The 17,868-nt window shown below is 34.4% G+C and overlaps 1 protein-coding gene across 1 annotated transcript; it reads left to right on the plus strand.

The window, feature by feature from the left end:
* Window positions 1-2,743: 2,743 nt before the first annotated feature.
* Window positions 2,744-5,412, plus strand: LOC114292388 (ABC transporter G family member 20). Its single transcript, XM_028236338.2, has one exon. It carries the CDS (start codon window positions 3,003-3,005, stop codon window positions 5,193-5,195), a length of 2,193 nt encoding a protein of 730 aa, XP_028092139.2. The 5' UTR covers window positions 2,744-3,002; the 3' UTR covers window positions 5,196-5,412.
* Window positions 5,413-17,868: the final 12,456 nt, after the last annotated feature.

Raw genomic sequence — 17,868 nt, forward strand, 5'->3', positions numbered from 1 at the left:
TAAATTGAAGCTGGAATTTACAGTGTCACTCAACTTTGCATAAAATTCATCAAATGTCTCATTATTTTTTATTGAAAGGTCTTTGAAACTAAAAGTGGGCCTCTGAAGTTTTGAGCGTTTAACCGAAAGAGTGTCCTCATGAATAGTTTGTAAGATTCCTCAAGCCTCTTTTACGACTTGACAATTACAAATATGACTAAACTTTTCTGGTGTGATGGCGCAAAAGAGATAATTGATAGCTTTACTATTCCAGCTACTATTTTGGTAATCAATTGTGTCCCATTTATCAATTGATTAGGGGAATGTTACTCCATCAATGGTAATCATCAGTTCGGTTCACCCACACATAATGGATTGCCAAACTTTTTCATCAATCAATTTTAAAAATGCTCTCATCTGAGTTTTCTAAAAAGAATAATTGGATCCGTTAAGTAGGGATGATCAAACTGTAGAATTCCCTTCACGAATTGAATCCATTATCACAAATTAAATAAGATCTCGCTCTAATAGTTTTGAAAAAAAAATAAAAATTGAGTGACCTTCATTGACACCAATTGAAAAATCTAAAATTCCTGAGATACTGATTTGTGATTATGTTTCAATTTTAAATAATGAATAACAATCATTATCAAACAATCAAAGACAAATCGACACAACGATTTAACATAGAAAAATCATAATTGGAACGCCTCCAGTTGTGATAAAAAAATCACAGGCCAAAGCTACAAAACAATCTACTAAGAAGACAAAAAAGAAATTATCCAAGCGTACCCTCAATTACCTAGCAAATCCACACCCGAATTGAATCGATCACAATGCGCTTCTTCCACTACCATCTTCACCTCGGAATTGTCTTGCCCAACGCTGAATCTACAATGCCAATATCGAATCTACGATGATAAGCCACTCCGGAATCCATCAAAGTTTCAGGACCAAATTCCTCAGAATCCACCAAAGAATAACTCTCTCGCTCTCTTTTGTGAACAAAATAATAAAAACAACCCTTGATGTTTGACAATCTATAGTTCGTTGATCAATGGATCACCTTTTATACACCAAGGAAACTCATATAAAATAGCCTTCATTAGAAAACACTTTGTCTTTTCTTGTTCTCTAAAATTTTGGACGACTTAAACCCTAAAAACAGCGAACAACGCACTTTATAGAAAACAAGAGTGCGAAGACTGCTCGAGCGATGTGAGTAAAAGTGGTGCAAAATATATAAGTCGACCGCTCGAGCTCAACTTTCGCTGCTCGAGCAATAAAACTTGTTTCCCAGAAGTTCAAGCGCTCTGTAAAAGGACTAGAAGATGCCATTCACTACTCAAACGCACAAATGACCACTCGAGTAGTCAAACAACTTTGGTTTCGTGGTCGTTGCCCCTCGACATAGTCAGCGAAGTGGCAAATATAAAAGCCTCAAGATCACAAACTTCTCTACATAGGCACAATTTGAGTTGGATTTGTACCCAAACACTCACATCCTCACTGAAACATAAGAACGAATAAAATTACAACTGAAAGATGTTTTGTTGCCAATTACAAAAACTTAACAATTGTAAATTTTTTGTTCAAATTGAACTTAACCAATTTCAAAATGCATTCAAATCAAAGTTAAATTGAGGATAGAGGATTCATACCTCTTAAACTTTTGAATTGGAAACTTAAACAAATTTCAAAATATATTCAAATTTAACTCATTCACTTTTTGAATTGATCTCCAACGAATTTTAATCATGTTAAATTTTAGTAGCTTAATTTCTATAATACATATAAATCAAGCTGAGTTAAACGAAATTGTAGGTTGCTTGCCTAAAAAGTAAACAAGATTTGCATTGTGTTTAGACTTAGGCCTCGTTTGGGAACAGGCTAATTTAGTAACTTTTTGGCTTTTTGGCTAAAAAGGTAGGTAAAAAAAACTTGTATGTTTGGGATTATTTTTTGGCTAATTACGAAAAGATGTGCAAAAAGTAGAGAGAAAAGAAAATCTTTGACTTTTTGGTATGGGTTGTTGGCTTTTTGGCTAATTTAGTAACTTTTTAACTAATTGACTAAAATAGCCTCTTGCCAAACGAGGCCTTAATTTGTTTAAAAATAGTTAAACAAATATTTAATGAATCCGAGTCAAACTCAATAAATTTGATTCGTTTTACAACTTTATAGATTGCACATCTTATGATGACCAAAATTCACTCGACAAAATCAAAAATACGAATGTCAACATTTTCTCATTTACCATCAAATTCGATGAGTGAAAATTCTTATTGTCATGTATTTTCTAGCGGATGTAGATATTTTCCGTTACATGTTTGTAATAAAGGATTTTCATTACATATCTTATGATTATGACATACAAATAAAAATATATAATTATTTTAAATTAAAAAAAAAATCATTATACTTACTGTTAGATAATATAATGAAACCTCTCAATTACAAATATGTAATGGATTGCAGTCCTTTTCTACCAATCTAATTTGTAATTTTTTTTTTTTTTAATGGGATCTAATTTGTATAACCATTATTACTTTCTTGTTTTGTCTTTTTTCTTTCTTTGTTTTTTTGGTGATGGATTATGTAGTAGTTGGTTAATTCTATAGAATTAATCCAATTGCATGGCCAAGCCAACTTGATGAACCCTTTCACAAGAAACCCAAAGGTAGACTTTACTAAGACTGACCCCCATGACGTTTGGCCTCTCTCCCTCCATCCCCATGTCATGCCCTTGGGACTTATTCATTAGAAGAAGATACAGAACCAGTAGAAAATCAGTACAACTTCTCACCTACTCACACTCACACACCACTACACGAAACCACCAAACCAACTCTACACTACACACAATCATCAAAATTCGAATCCAATAAATTAACCAAAATGTAATGGCATTGATTAATTTGATCCACCCTTGAAAACGCAATTCTTCCCTCTCCTCTTCTTCCTATATATCACACTTTTTTCACTTCTCAATCACCAACCAAACAACACAAACACTCCCTCGAATGTCTCATGTTGGTGCTGCCGATACCATGTCGTCTTCCTCGCTTAGCAGCGACACACCATTTTTGGGTGCGAGACAAATCATGGAGCTCCAAGAATTCACCCGAAAACCCAAACACACCGTCTCTCACACTCTCGGCGAGCTTTTACAGCTCGTCGGCGACGCCCACACCTCGCCGGACCACCGCGTCCTCGTTATGCCCTTACCGGAACCGGCCTCATTTCCGTTCATTCTCTCTTTTAACAATCTTACTTATAGCGTGAACGCTAGCCGGAAAATGGCAATTCCGGCGTGTTTTACGACCCGTGATTTGCCGGAGGAGAGGAAGATTTTGCTGAATGATATCTCCGGCGAGGCAAGGGAAGGCGAGATCATGGCCGTTCTTGGGGCTAGTGGGTCCGGGAAATCGACGCTGATCGACGCGCTCGCTGATCGGATTTCGAAAGAGAGCTTGAAAGGGACTGTGACTTTGAACGGTGAAGTATTGGAATCGAAGCTTTCGAAAGTGATTTCGGCTTATGTCATGCAAGACGACTTACTGTTTCCGATGTTAACAGTCGAAGAAACTCTAATGTTCTCGGCCGAGTTTCGGCTTCCGAGGACTCTCTCGCCGTCGAAAAAGAAAGCCAGAGTCGAAGCTCTGATCGATCAATTGGGTCTCCGAAACGCCGCCAAGACGGTGATCGGAGACGAAGGCCATAGGGGAGTTTCGGGCGGCGAACGACGTCGTGTTTCGATCGGAACCGACATAATTCACGACCCGATCGTGCTTTTTCTCGACGAACCCACCTCGGGGCTTGACTCGACGAGCGCGTTCATGGTGGTGAAGGTACTGCAGAGAATCGCTCAAAGCGGAAGCATAGTTATTTTGTCGATTCATCAGCCTAGTTACAGAATCCTCAACTTGCTCGATAGTTTGATCTTTTTATCGCGCGGACAGACCGTTTTCAGCGGGTCTCCCACGAGTCTTCCGGCGTTCTTTTCCGAATTCGGACATCCGATTCCGGAAAACGAAAACCGGAGTGAATTCGCTCTCGATTTTATTCGAGAACTCGAAGAGTCTCCCACCGGAACCAAAAACCTAGTCGATTTCAACAAATCATGGCGAATCAAAAACAGTCTCTGCAGCCACACAAACAATCGGCCAACCCAGTCTCTCAAAGATGCTATAAATGCAAGTATTTCGAAAGGAAAGCTAGTTTCAGGCTCGACAAGCGTGAATTCTTCAGATCTGACTACTTCTGTTCAGAAATTCGCAAACCCATTCTGGATTGAATCGATCGTGATCGCCAGACGATCGATAACAAACTCCCGTCGAATGCCCGAACTTTTCGGGATTCGACTAGGGGCCGTGATCGTCACAGGAGTCATCTTAGCCACAATGTTCTGGAAACTCGACAATTCCCCAAAAGGAGTACAAGAGAGAATCGGTTTTTTCGCATTCGCAATGTCGACAACATTCTACACATGTGCAGAAGCCATACCAGTGTTCCTAATGGAACGCTACATCTTCATGAGAGAAACAGCTTACAACGCGTACCGCCGATCCTCCTACGTCTTCTCTCATGCCATCACCACAATCCCCTCAATCTTCTTCCTGTCCCTGGCCTTCTCCCTCATCACTTTCTTCGCCGTAGGCCTCGCAGGCGGCCTCCCCGGCTTCGCCATGTTCTTCCTCTTCGTCATCGCCGCATTCTGGGCCGGCAGCTCATTCGTAACCTTCCTCTCCGGCGTCGTCTCCCACGTAATGTTAGGCTACACCGTAGTGGTCGCAATCTTAGCCTATTTTCTCCTCTTCAGCGGTTTTTTCATAACCCCAGATCGAATCCCCAAGTACTGGTTGTGGTTTCACTACATGTCTTTAACCAAGTACCCGTATGAAGGCGTTTTACAGAACGAGTTTAGCGACCCGAACAAGTGCTTTGTGAGGGGGGTGCAGATCTTCGATAACTCGCCGTTGGGGGCGGTGCCGGGGGCGCTGAAGCTGGAGTTGTTGAAGACAATGAGCAAGACTCTGGGCATGAATATTACTAGCTCTACTTGCTTGACTACTGGTTCTGATATATTGAGGACTCAAGCTGTTACTGATATAAGTAAGTGGAATTGCTTGTTGATCACTGTTGGGTTGGGGTTTTTCTTTAGGATTCTGTTTTATTTTGCTTTGTGTTTTGGGAGCAAGAATAAGAGAAGCTAGAAGATTTGGGATTGTTATTGTTGTTGTTGTGGGATTTGGGAACAATTGGAACTGCAGACAATGAGATTTGGCGGGAATGTGACTTTGTAATTTTAATTTTTTTTAAATATTTATTAAGGACTTTAATTATAGATTTTAATTTAGTTTCAATAATGTTATGTATCATGAAAGAAATATCATAAAAAGTCTTTATAAAGATTTTTTGCCTTCTGATTAATTTGTAATATTTTATTATATGTTATGTAATCATTCTTAAATTAATTTTATAAAAATTTTCATAATATTTATTTGATAATAGGTAACATTACTCATTTGGTTTTATTATTATTGATCTTTTGTTCAGATTGTTGTTTGGTAATTTGGCAGTTTGGTTGTTTGGCTTTTGGCTTGATGCTGTTTCAGGCAAGTCCCACCTAACCTAGCTAAATGCGTGGGCTAACGGCATCTCAAATGGTATAGTCAAAGAGTAATTTAGGTATCAGAAAAGAAATAGATGAAATGTTTTGTGAAATTTTTTTATCATTTAATTAATGTGATATTTTATTGTATATATAATTTAAAAATTTAGAATTTTTATTAAATTTTTAGGATACTTTAGTATTACTCGTAACTAAAAGTATATGTTAAAGTGTTTTATATAATAACAGAGCCACAATAGAACTGGAGGGTCACATGCCCCCCTCGATTTTTGATAATTCTATTAATATCCTAACATATATAAATTATATCTTATATATCCTTTATAAAATTGTAATAGTTTCCCCCTTAAAATTGTAATAATGTTCCTTTATTAAGGATTTTCATTCTAATTACAAAGATTCTACTAAAATGAATCTTTTACCATACGCTTCCATATATAAGTTATGATATTTTGTAATATTAATATCTTAAATTATTAGAACTAAATTATTTCCGGTTATAAGTAAAGGGCCATAATAAATAATAACCAAACACCGGTCATAACCTAAAAATAATCTCAATAGATCATAATTAAGTCATAACTAATATCACAATGAATTATAATAAATGATCATAACCAAAATAACAGCCACAAGAAATTATAAATAAGTTATAATCAACACTACAACGAGTCATAATTAATATCATAATGCGTCATAACCATACAACGATCATAGCTGCGATGTACAATACACATTTTTTTGCGATGTGTTTTATAAAATTTTTCTATTAAAATACATCATTTCTATCTCGATTTATTTTATTTTATAATTTTCCAATATACTTATAATAGTTAATCTCCATTATTTTTATAAAATTCAACTTCAAATCCCTCAATTTGAAATTCATATTTATCCAAATGGACTTATAATATATAAGTTTTGTAATATTTCATTATTGTTTATTATGAAAAAAAATCAATATTGTCATTAATTTGTACCTCTATGTTAAATTTCTAACTCCGTCAATGATTTTATATAGGGGTGAGCTTGGTCCGGATTGGATCGGATTGGGGGAAAACCAGGACCAATCCGTTATTTACGGTTCCTGAAAAATTGGAACCAATCCAATTCGTTTAAATCATGGAACCAATCCGAACCAATCCATTTAAACACGGATTGGATCGGTTTAGAACCACGGATTCACATAATTAAATAACAAAAAAATATATATGTAACACTTTAATTTCATAAAAACATAAACAAAGCGCTATATTAGTTTCACAATACTGTTCTAGAATTTAAACAACCATAAGAAAATTGATTTCACCATAAGTATTTAAGCTATTACAAATTAAAACTAAAAACTAACAAACAAAAGTAATAAAAGAAGATATTATGCGGGTTTAGGTTTGAGTTTAGGTTTTATATGGAATAAGAGAAGATACTATGGGGAGGATGTATAATAAAAATATAGACTATTTGTATACGGTCCGGATCGGTTCCATTCCGGAACCGTGGGGTTCAATCCGGAACCAATCCGTGGACTACGGATTTTTAATTGTTCAATCCGGAACCGAACCACGGATTCAAAAAATCAATCCAAACTTATCGGATTAGACTGGACTGGATCGGATTACGGATTTCACGGATTCCTTACTCAGCCCTAATTTTATATAATAAAAAATGATAAAAGTAAGACTCATTTGTGTTTGTTAAGTTTTTTTTTTTTTTAATTTAGATGGAATAATTATGTGTGTTAAATTATGTAGGTGTTTGGCAAGTTGGATTTGGAGGATTTTTAGCTAGAAATCACAAAAATATAAAATAGACTAAAATAGTCAATAAGGCAAAATGTTACATCAAATCTATAATTTTTTCACTTTTTCTCTCACAAACATTATATACACTTACAAAAAATCTAACTATCTTTTCGAATATATAAATTTTAACCTACTAAAATAACTAAAAATTAAAATAATTTACTAAAATAGCCAACTCTCGGAACCTATGTATTATGTTTGAAAAGTGGATTTTTTGTAAGTTTTTTTAGTTGTAGGATATTATTGGAAAAAAAAAAATTTTTGGAAGATAGTTGGGTTTTTTTATGGTTGAATGTGATGTTTGTGAGGGAAAAAGTAAAATGATTATGAGGTTTGATGTGATATTTTATTTAGATTTGTTTTTTTTAGTTTTATAACTAATTTGTCTTTTAGTGTAAAAAAATTAAAAAAAAAAAACAAAAAACTAACTTCCCAAATGTAAGAGTGGGAAGGGACCTACTAAAATATATAAATATATATTGTATTAAAAAAATAAATTGAAAAATATGGAAAATATTTTTTTTTGATCGGCAAAGAGAAATCTTTATTGATGAAAGTATACAAGAAGGATACAAGACATCAATAAAGAGGAGCTATAAGCTTACTGAAGCTCGAAGCTCCAAAATGAAAGAGCAGAACAACAACACAAAAGGGAACAAAAAGACTCAACAGCCTGCAAAACAAATGCAGGACACAGATGAAGCCAACCCATTAGCCTAGTTCATCTGGACAGCAAGGAAGTAAGGTGTGGACACCCAGAACTGAGCCATAGCAGATTCTATGCCGGGAAAGAATTAGATGAAACCCTGTTTTGCTTCCATTAGAACAACCATACTGCATGGCATATAAACTTCAATGTTGCACAGAGGCAAACCAGAACTACTCCTCTGGCCTTATATCAGAATTTCCATTAGAACTACTCCTCTGGCCTTATTCCAGAATTTCCACCCAACAGAGCATCATGCATACCCAAGCCTGCTGAAGTTCATTCAACATACCAGACAGCCTAACAACAGGTCACAGACGCATACCTGGCAGACAGCCTATCCACAAACCAGGAGCCTAAACCCACACTGACATACCCTTCACATACCACCCACAGACCCACCCAAGCACCTTCTAATTTGACTTAAATTGTAGATGAAGTCCTGCACTGTAAAGTAGAAATCTGGAAAGTAAGGTTTTACCCAAAAGGCAATCTGAAGCTTGATTACCTCACAAAGATCTTCCAGATTCGGGGTGATTGCACTGAACACACACTCATTTCTGCACTTCCAAGTGGACCACATTACAACCATCGGAATTACTCCCCAAATCTTCCTTTCTAACTTCCTCAACTTCCCTCCTGCCCACCACCAGAGAAGGGTCTCCACCGAGCCAGGAATAACAGCTTGGGTATCCCACCATCTCAGCATTTCTGCCCAGATTTTCCACACAAAGGGGCACCAAATTAGTACATGGTTCACTGATTCACTTTCACTGCCACAGAACACGCACGTTGTAGAGGCTCCCTGATCAAGCACACCCAAACGCTGTAAATACTCCTTGGTCTTTACTCTCCCCTTCCATGCAAACCAACAGAAAACCTGCACCTTGGGAGGGATAAGCTTTAGCCATATCAGTTTTGTTATGCTCAAGGTATCACCTGCAGAAGCCAGAAAGGACTTGTACAGATCTGCCACAGTTAGGATTCCAGAAGAAGAAGCTAGCCAGACAGACTGGTCAGGACAACCAGGACGCAGGTCAGGAGCTTCAAGCAGTATATTTAGGAGCCTAGCCAGATCCAGCTTCTCCCAATCATACAACTCCCTCCTAAAAGCCAGAGCCCAATCCCCTGCTCTGATTTTCTTATCAACCAAAATGCTCAAGGTCTCCTTCTTTTCCAAAGACAGCCTGAAGAGAGTAGGAAATTCATCCTTCAAACACCCAGAACGACGCCAATTATCAGCCCAAAAGCTTATCCTCTGCCCATCCCCTACCTTCAACTGAAAATTGTTCAAGTAATGCTCCTTAAGGCTAGTGCACTGATCAGCAGCAGAGATGATCCCCCTCCAAATTGGTGAGAATTTATTTGACGGAGTGAGTGATGGAATCCAACCACCCACCCCCATCTTATATTTACTGCATATAACTCGTTTCCACAACGCATCCTTCTCACAAGCAAACCTCCACCACCATTTGATTAACAGACACTTATTCACATTTCTCAAATTCCTGATACCCAACCCTCCTTGGTCCATACCTTTAGACAAATCCTCCCATTTAATCATGTGGATTTTCCTATCCTGTTCGGATCCACCCCATAAAAAGGTAGCTTGGAGCCTGTCCAACTCTGAAGCAACTCCTTCAGGCAACTTAAACAACGATAAATAAAACACTGGCAAGGCTGAGGTTACTGTTTTAACAAGTATGAGCCTCCCCGCAAAAGACAACATCTTCCTCTTCCAACCAGCCAGCTTACTTTTAACCTTATCCACAACTGGTTTCCAAGTGGCCTTCTTTCTTGGATTAGCTCCGAGAGGTAGCCCTAAGTAAGTGAGTGGTAATTTTTTAACCTTGCAATTCAACACTGCAGCCATTTCATTCATCCTAGCCGTAGAGACACCCACACCACATACCACACTCTTATGAAAATTTATTTTAAGACCAGACAAAATTTCGAAACATCTTAGCACCCTTTTCAACTTTCTCACCTCTTCCACCTCAGCTTCACAAAATAGGAGTGAATCATTTGCGAACTGTAAGTGAGACAATAAGACTCCCTTAGATCCTACCTTCACCCCTTTAATAAGATTTAGCTCACAAGCTCTACTCAACAACAAGTGGAGACCCTCTGTAACTAGGTTAAACAAGAAAGGAGACAGTGGATCACCTTGCCTTAGACCCCTTTGAGGGCTAAACTCTTCAGTTGGGGAACCGTTGACTAGAACTGAGACTCTTGTACTTGTAATACACTCCTTCATCCAGTTGACCCACTTAGCTCCAAACCCAAGCTTCTTCAACATAGAGAAAAGGAAGCCCCAATTTATGGAATCATATGCTTTTTCAAAATCCAACTGGATAAGTACTCCCTTCTTCTTTGCTTTCTTCCAACCCTCAACAACCTCATTCGCAATAAGCACACCATCTAGAATATTCGGCCCACTTAAGAACGCAGACTGGGGTTCACTAATGATAAATGGCATGACAGATTTCAATCTCTTAGCCAGCAGTTTTGGTGCTACGGAAAGCTGAAAAAAGTCGGAGCAGGCGTGCCCACGACAACAAACAACACAAAAAAATAAAATTAAGTAAATAAATAAATAAATAAATTATTAAAAGTCAATTTTTAATTTATTCTAAGACACACCATCTCTTACATAAAATAATAATAAAAAAATAAAAAAATCAATTTTTAATCATCTTTTCAAAACATCCCCCCTCTCTCGCCCTCCTATTCCGTATTCATTAACTGCCTAGCTAATAGCATCCACATTAAGCTGACTACTATAATTTTAGGACAAAAATTACTTAGTAAGATATAAAATCATTTCTTTATCAGTTTTGTTACATTAAAATTAAATTTGACATTATTATAGTAAATCGTTACATATAAGATATACTGTTCACAAGTTATATAATATTTTATCATTTATTTTTAAGAGTAACCAAATATCTTGCCAGTCATCTGTCTAGACATCCTATTAGACAACCAGCTACTATATCATTTTTTTTAATATGAAATATAACATTTCATCATTTATTATCGGACATCTGATCAGTCGTTTAACCGGACCGAATGACCAACTGTTCATCATTATTATTATTGTTATTATTATTTGAGAAATATGGCAAGAACCTTCTAGAAGCTACTGTGGATAGTTATTTGCATAATTCAATAGATCATAAAAATAAATATTTTATAAAATAAAATTTTAGAATAAAAAGCCCGACAAAGGTGTATATACAAAAAAAATACTAAATAAAATAGAAAAATAATAATTTTTAAATTATAATTTAGTTCAAATTTGTAGAACATGATGTGAATACTCTAACTGCAGTGAGCACGTTCACAAAAGGATTTAGCTTCTCTTTAATCTCATATCAGACTAGAGGGTACTGTTGAACCATTAAGGGTTCACTACGAGTCCCGTTTCGATAATCCAAATCGTTGGATGTGTAAAACTCGTCGAGTACTATATAACTATAAAAAATCACATTTATCGGATATCGATAGCTATGTGATCAAATCAGTTTTGTATTAAAAAAATGAACAGTGAAAAAATAAACAGTTGACAGAAATCTGATCCGATGAAATAGCTATCGATATCCAATTAATGTGATTTTTTATAGGCATATAGTACTCGACAAGTTTTTTACATTAAAACGATTCGAATTATGAAAACATAACCCGTAGTGAACCTTTACAGATCCAACAATATCCTCAAGTCGATCTGAGACTGAACCTTAACAAAATTACTAACACCACATTTATATCCATTGGAACGAAAAATGAAAGAGTGAAGTTTGCTATTTGGAGCCACCTAACAAAGATGCTCTAAGGTATCTATACGGGGAGCAGATATTCCGGCAAGCCCGTACTCCTTTCTTCCGAGCTCCGTTTATGTCCGATCACCTGCGAACAAATAACGGTGAGCTACCCGGCGGTGTGTGACCGGAAAAACCCTCCGACGATCAAGTTAGCACACACCTTAGGATAGAGAGAGAGAGAGAGAGAAGTGTTTGAGTGTAAAAATTTCCTTACCAAGTGTTCATCTCCCCGTATGGGGGGCACAGACATGCTTATATACCCTCTGCGCCCCATATCCACTCCCAGTCATCTCCTGACACGTGGCTCCGCTATCCCATCTGTCAGCATAAACCTTGCCGATCATCACTTAATCTCAACTGCCTGCCTACTCAGCAGGAGCTCGGCAGCCGAGCTGCTCTATCCACGGCCGTGCTATGCTTCATACCCAAGCACCTCACTGGATAAACCCCAGAGAGGACCGGGCTAGGTGGCATCTCGGCAGAGCCTAGCCCGGGCACCTCCTGTGGTCGGCCTTCCTGCAGATCAAACGATTTCCTCGGTTGACCACGCCTTTCCGGGCGCCGGTCACTCAGCTTGTCTGGCTTCAGCCATCCTCTGATCAAGCAGCTCGGTCATAATTAAGTCATAACTAATATCACAATAAATTATAATCAAAGATCATAACCAAAATAACAGTCACAATAAATTATTACTAAGTTATAATCAACACTACAACGAGTCATAATTAACATCATAATGTGTCATAACCATACAAAGATCATAGCTGCGACGTACAATACACAATTTTTTGCGATGTGTTTTATAAAAAATTTCTATTAAAATGTATCATTTCTATCTCGATTTATTTTATCTTATAATTTTCCAATATACTTATAATAGTTAATCTCCATTATTTTTTTAAAATTCAACCTCCAATCCCTCAATTTGAAATTCATATTTATCCAAATGGACTTATAATATATAAGTTTTGTAATATTTCATTATTGTTTATTATGAAAAAAAATCAATATTGTCATTCATTTGTATCTCTATGTTAAATTTCTAACTCCGTCATTGATTTTATAAAATAAAAAATGATAAAAGTAAGACTCATTTGTGTTTGTTAAGTTTTTTTAATTTAGATAGTATAATTATATGTGTGTTAAATTATGTGCGTGTTTGACAAGTTGGGTTTGAAAGATTTTTAGCTAGAAATCACAAAAATAAAAAATAGATTAAAATAGTCAATAAGATAAAATATTATATCAAATTCATAATTATTTTACTTTTTTTCTCACAACTATTATATATAATTACAAAAAATCTAATTATCTTTTCAAATATATAAATTTTAACCTATTAAAATAACTAAAAACTAAAATAATTTATTAAAATAGTCAACTCTCAGAACCAATGTATTATATAAATATATATTGTATTAAAAAAATAAATTGAAAAATATGGAAAATGAACCTTTTGGTGTTGCGGAAAAGCTGGAAAAAGTCGGAGCAGGCGTCCCCCCCCCCCCCCCAAAAAAAAAATAAAAAAAATAAAAAAAATAAAAAATAAATAAAATTGATTAAAAGTCAGTTTTTAATTTTAAGACACACCATCCCTTACCTGAAATAATAAAAAAATATTAAAAAGTTTTTTAATTACCTTTTCAAAACACCCCTCTCACACACACACACACACTCACCCTCTCTTTCTCTCTCTCTTATTCCGTATTCATTAAACTGCCTAGCTAATAGCATCCACATTAAGCTGACTATTATAAGTTTAATGACAAAATTTACTTAGGTTTTGTTTGTCATCTCTTAAAAAAGATAAAAAGTCAAAAAATTACTATCTTATTTAAGTCACATCATCTTATTTAAATTATATCACTTCAAACCTAACCCATACTCAACCCATATTTTATTAAAAGTCAAAAAGTGCACTTATTTAGAACATTCCAAACAACCCCTTAATAAGATATAAAATCATTTCTTTATCAGTTTTGTTACATTAAAATTAAATTTGACATTGTTATAGTAAATTGTTACATATAAGATACATTGTTCATAAGTTATATAATATTTTATCATTTATTTTTAAGAGTAACCAAATATCTTGCCAGTTATCCGGCTGGACGTTCTGTTGGACGACCAGTTGCTATATCATTTCTTTTAATACAAAATATAACAATTTATCATTTATTATCGGACATCTGACCAGTCATCCGACCGGACCGAATGACCAACTGTGCATCATCACTATTATTATTATTATTTGAGAAATATGGCAAGAACCTTCTAGAAGCTGCTTTGGACAGTTATTTGCATAATTCAATAGATCATAAAAATAAATATTTTATAAAATTAAATTTTAAAATAAAAAGTCTGACAAAGGTGTATATACAAAAAAAATACTAAGTAAAATAGAAAAAAAATAATTTTTAAATTATAATTTAGTTCAAATTTGTTGAACATAATGTGAATACTCTAACTGCAGTGAGCATGTTCGCAAAAGGGTCTACCTTCTCTTTAATCTCAGATCAGATTAAAGGGTACTGTTGGATTCTTGAGGGTTCACTACGAGTCCCGGTTTCGATAATCCAAATCGTAAATATATAGAACTCGTCGAGTACTATATGGTTATAAAAAATCACGTTGATCGGATATCGATAGTTATGTGATCAAATTAGTTTTGTATTAAAAAAATAAACGGTTGACAGAAATCTGATCCAATGAAATAGCTATCGCTATCCGATCAATGTGATTTTTTACAGACATATAATACTCAATGAGTTTTACACATTGAACGATTCGAGTTATAAAAACATAATCCGTAATGAACCTTTACGAATCCAATAATATCCTCCAGTCGATCTGAGACCCAGCACCTTAACAAAATTACTAACACCACATTTATATCCATTGGAGCGAAAAATGAAAGAGTAAAGTTTGCTATTTGGAGCCACCTAACAAAGATGCTCTAAGGTATCTAAAATATTATTTTGCCAGGGTAGTGATATTTTAATTTAAAGTTACTTGTTTTTTAAATTTAATAATGTGATAAATTATTAAAATATTTAAGATAATTTCCTTTTTTTTGTTTTACTTAAGAATAAATTACATTTACACTCCTGAGATTCGAGTTTAATACATATCACTCTCTGACATTTGAAAAATTACATTAACTCTCTTGTCATTGTAATTATTTATACGGAATGAAAATATTGAACTCATCCACTCTTTCTTTTCGTGTTTTGCTTTACTTCCTCTGTTTCCCCCCTCCTCCTTTTCTTTACTTTTTTTTTTTTTTAATGTAATTTCCTCTATTTTTCTACTAGGAGGTGTTGCCTTTTATATAAATAGTGGATTTATGAAATGAGACCACATGGGTAGAAATATAATTTCCAGAAGTCAGACGATAAGATGTAATTGAACTAAACCTCAAGAGGTGTCAATGTAATTTACCTTTTATTTAATCATTAACTAATCATCTCTTCTCACAAGTGAGTCTAGAAAATAGACTTCTATATTATTTTTCTTTGGACAAATTATGATGTAAATTCTTGTACTTTGTCATTTTAGTCCCTATAAATTTAATTGGCTCGATTTTGTCTTAATTTGGTCTAATTGATTACAACTCTTAACATTTTTTTATAAAAAATACATACATAAATGTCATGTGTCATATTTTTAAAGGCAAAATTATAAAATTATTCAATTCAATGGGTTCATCTCAACCAATTTAGTGATAATTTTCTTTACAAAAGATTAATGATATTATCAATTAGACTAAATTCAGGTTTTTAATGTTTTCGAGAACAATGTTGAATTATGTTCAGAATTCAATTTTGTCTATAACAGGCTTTCTAGTCTTTGATTGAACAGTACTATTATTTTTCTTTTATTGGAAATCCATTACTTTGTGATATATCAATATCTATTGATGGTATGAAATGATGATATTATATATTTCAATCCTTGAGTGAACTCAGATTAGTGTTTGTTATTTGAAACAATTAGTAGCTTGTGATTATTGAATGGTATGAATATTGTGTTTAATTTTTATCATTCTTTAAAGAGTGCAAAGTGTTTAATTGTTTGAGTAATGTTATAGATTCTAAAAGTTCTATTAAAATTTTTATTAAATATCTTATATGGGTGTGGGACCCCCGCCATGTGGGTCCCATATAGATCTTACATCCATGCAAAATATTTGGTATAAATTTTGATAAAATTTTTAAAATATCCAACATTTTTATAATTGTTTTATCATATAATGGCACGTGATGCTATCTATCATAATGATAATGGTGATTTAGTATATGAAAAAAGAAAATGTTATGAATCTTAAATAATCTATTAAATATTTTATCAAATTTCTTATATGAGTGTAAGATCATAAAAATCCACATATGTATAGATCTCAAATCTATATTAGAGATTTAGGGGTGGTTTGGGATGTTCTAAATAAATACATTTTTTAACTTTTTATGAAATATGGGCGGGTTATGGGTTGGGTTTAAAGTGATGTGGTAGAGAGGTGATGCGACTTAAATAAGATGATGTGATTTAAGTAGGATAATAACTTTTTGACTTTTTAACTTTTTTAGGCCTCTTTTGGAAACAGGCTAATTTAGTAACTTTTTTGCTATTTGGCTAAAATATGAATTAAAAAAAATAGTATGTTTGAGATAACTTTTTGATTTTTTTATGAAAAGATGTGCAAAAAGTAGAAAAAAAAAATCTTTGACTTTTTGATATGGATTGTTAACTTTTGATTTTTTTAGTGATTTTTTGACTTGTTAACTAAAAAAATCACTTGCCAAACGAGCCCTTGTAAAATATTTGATAGATTATACGAAGTCGTAGCATCACCCGAATAGTTTGCCTTCATTTTTTCAAGGTTGTTTGTCATATGAGGAGTGATGGAAACCCCTTCCAATCACCACCCCTATCACCCCCCACACACATGTGGCAGGCGGTGATTGGAGGATAAGGGAAACAAAAAAAAAGAAAAAAAAAATACAATCAATGAGAGAGAGAGAGAGGGGGTCAAAGGGGATGGGAAAAAAATGGAGTCATAGACATTTTTGTTGTCGTATATACACGTGGACCTTGGTGGTATCGTTGTACTTTTTTATTAACAAAAATATTAAAAATTTTAATAATATTATTAAATTTTTTATCAAACATATAGATGGGTACTTATATGGACCCCACATTCATATAACTAATTGGTAAAAAATATAGTAATTTTCTTAAGGCTCTTTTGAGAAAAACTAAAAAAAATCAAAAATTAACTTTTAACTTATTTTTATTTTTTTACATTTTTTACAAAAAAAAAATTAAAAAAACAACTTTTAATCAACTTTCAAAACAATCCCTAAAATTCCTAACATTACTTTTTTATTAATTGCTCCATTTATGTTGGCTTTTTATATCGATTAATGGTTGTCAACCGATTATAATATTATTCTACATGTTTTGATGAATATATGGTGATCCAAATTGAGCGTTTCTAAACTATTGTTTGGAAGAGTATACGCCATGTAAATGACAATTTTTTTTTTGGGCATGGCTTTTGTCCAGTCCTTAATCGGACTGGATCATATTGTTGAGGCCCACCACGGGCCCCGTTTTGATAATCTAAATCGCTCAATGTGTACAAGTCGTCGAGTACTATATATTTAAAAAAAATCACGTTAATTGGATATCGATAGCTATGTGATCAAATCAGTTTTGTATAAAAAAAAAAATAGACGGTGAATAAATTAACGGTTGACAAAAATCTATTTTGATCATATAGCTATCGATATCCGATCAACATGATCTTTACAGACATATACTACTCGACGAGTTCTACACATTGAACGGTTCAGATTATCAAAACGAGACCCGTGGTGGGCCTCCACGGACCCAACAGCACGGTCCAGTCTGATTAAGGAC

Source organism: Camellia sinensis, chromosome 10 (assembly GCF_055761805.1).
Source record: "Camellia sinensis isolate YWXY chromosome 10, ASM5576180v1, whole genome shotgun sequence".
NCBI lineage: Eukaryota > Viridiplantae > Streptophyta > Magnoliopsida > Ericales > Theaceae > Camellia > Camellia sinensis.

Bases quoted from the DNA above. Each gene is read 5' to 3' on its own strand.
- LOC114292388 (XM_028236338.2), top strand. From the start codon at position 3,003: ATGTCTCATGTTGGTGCTGCCGATACCATGTCGTCTTCCTCGCTTAGC.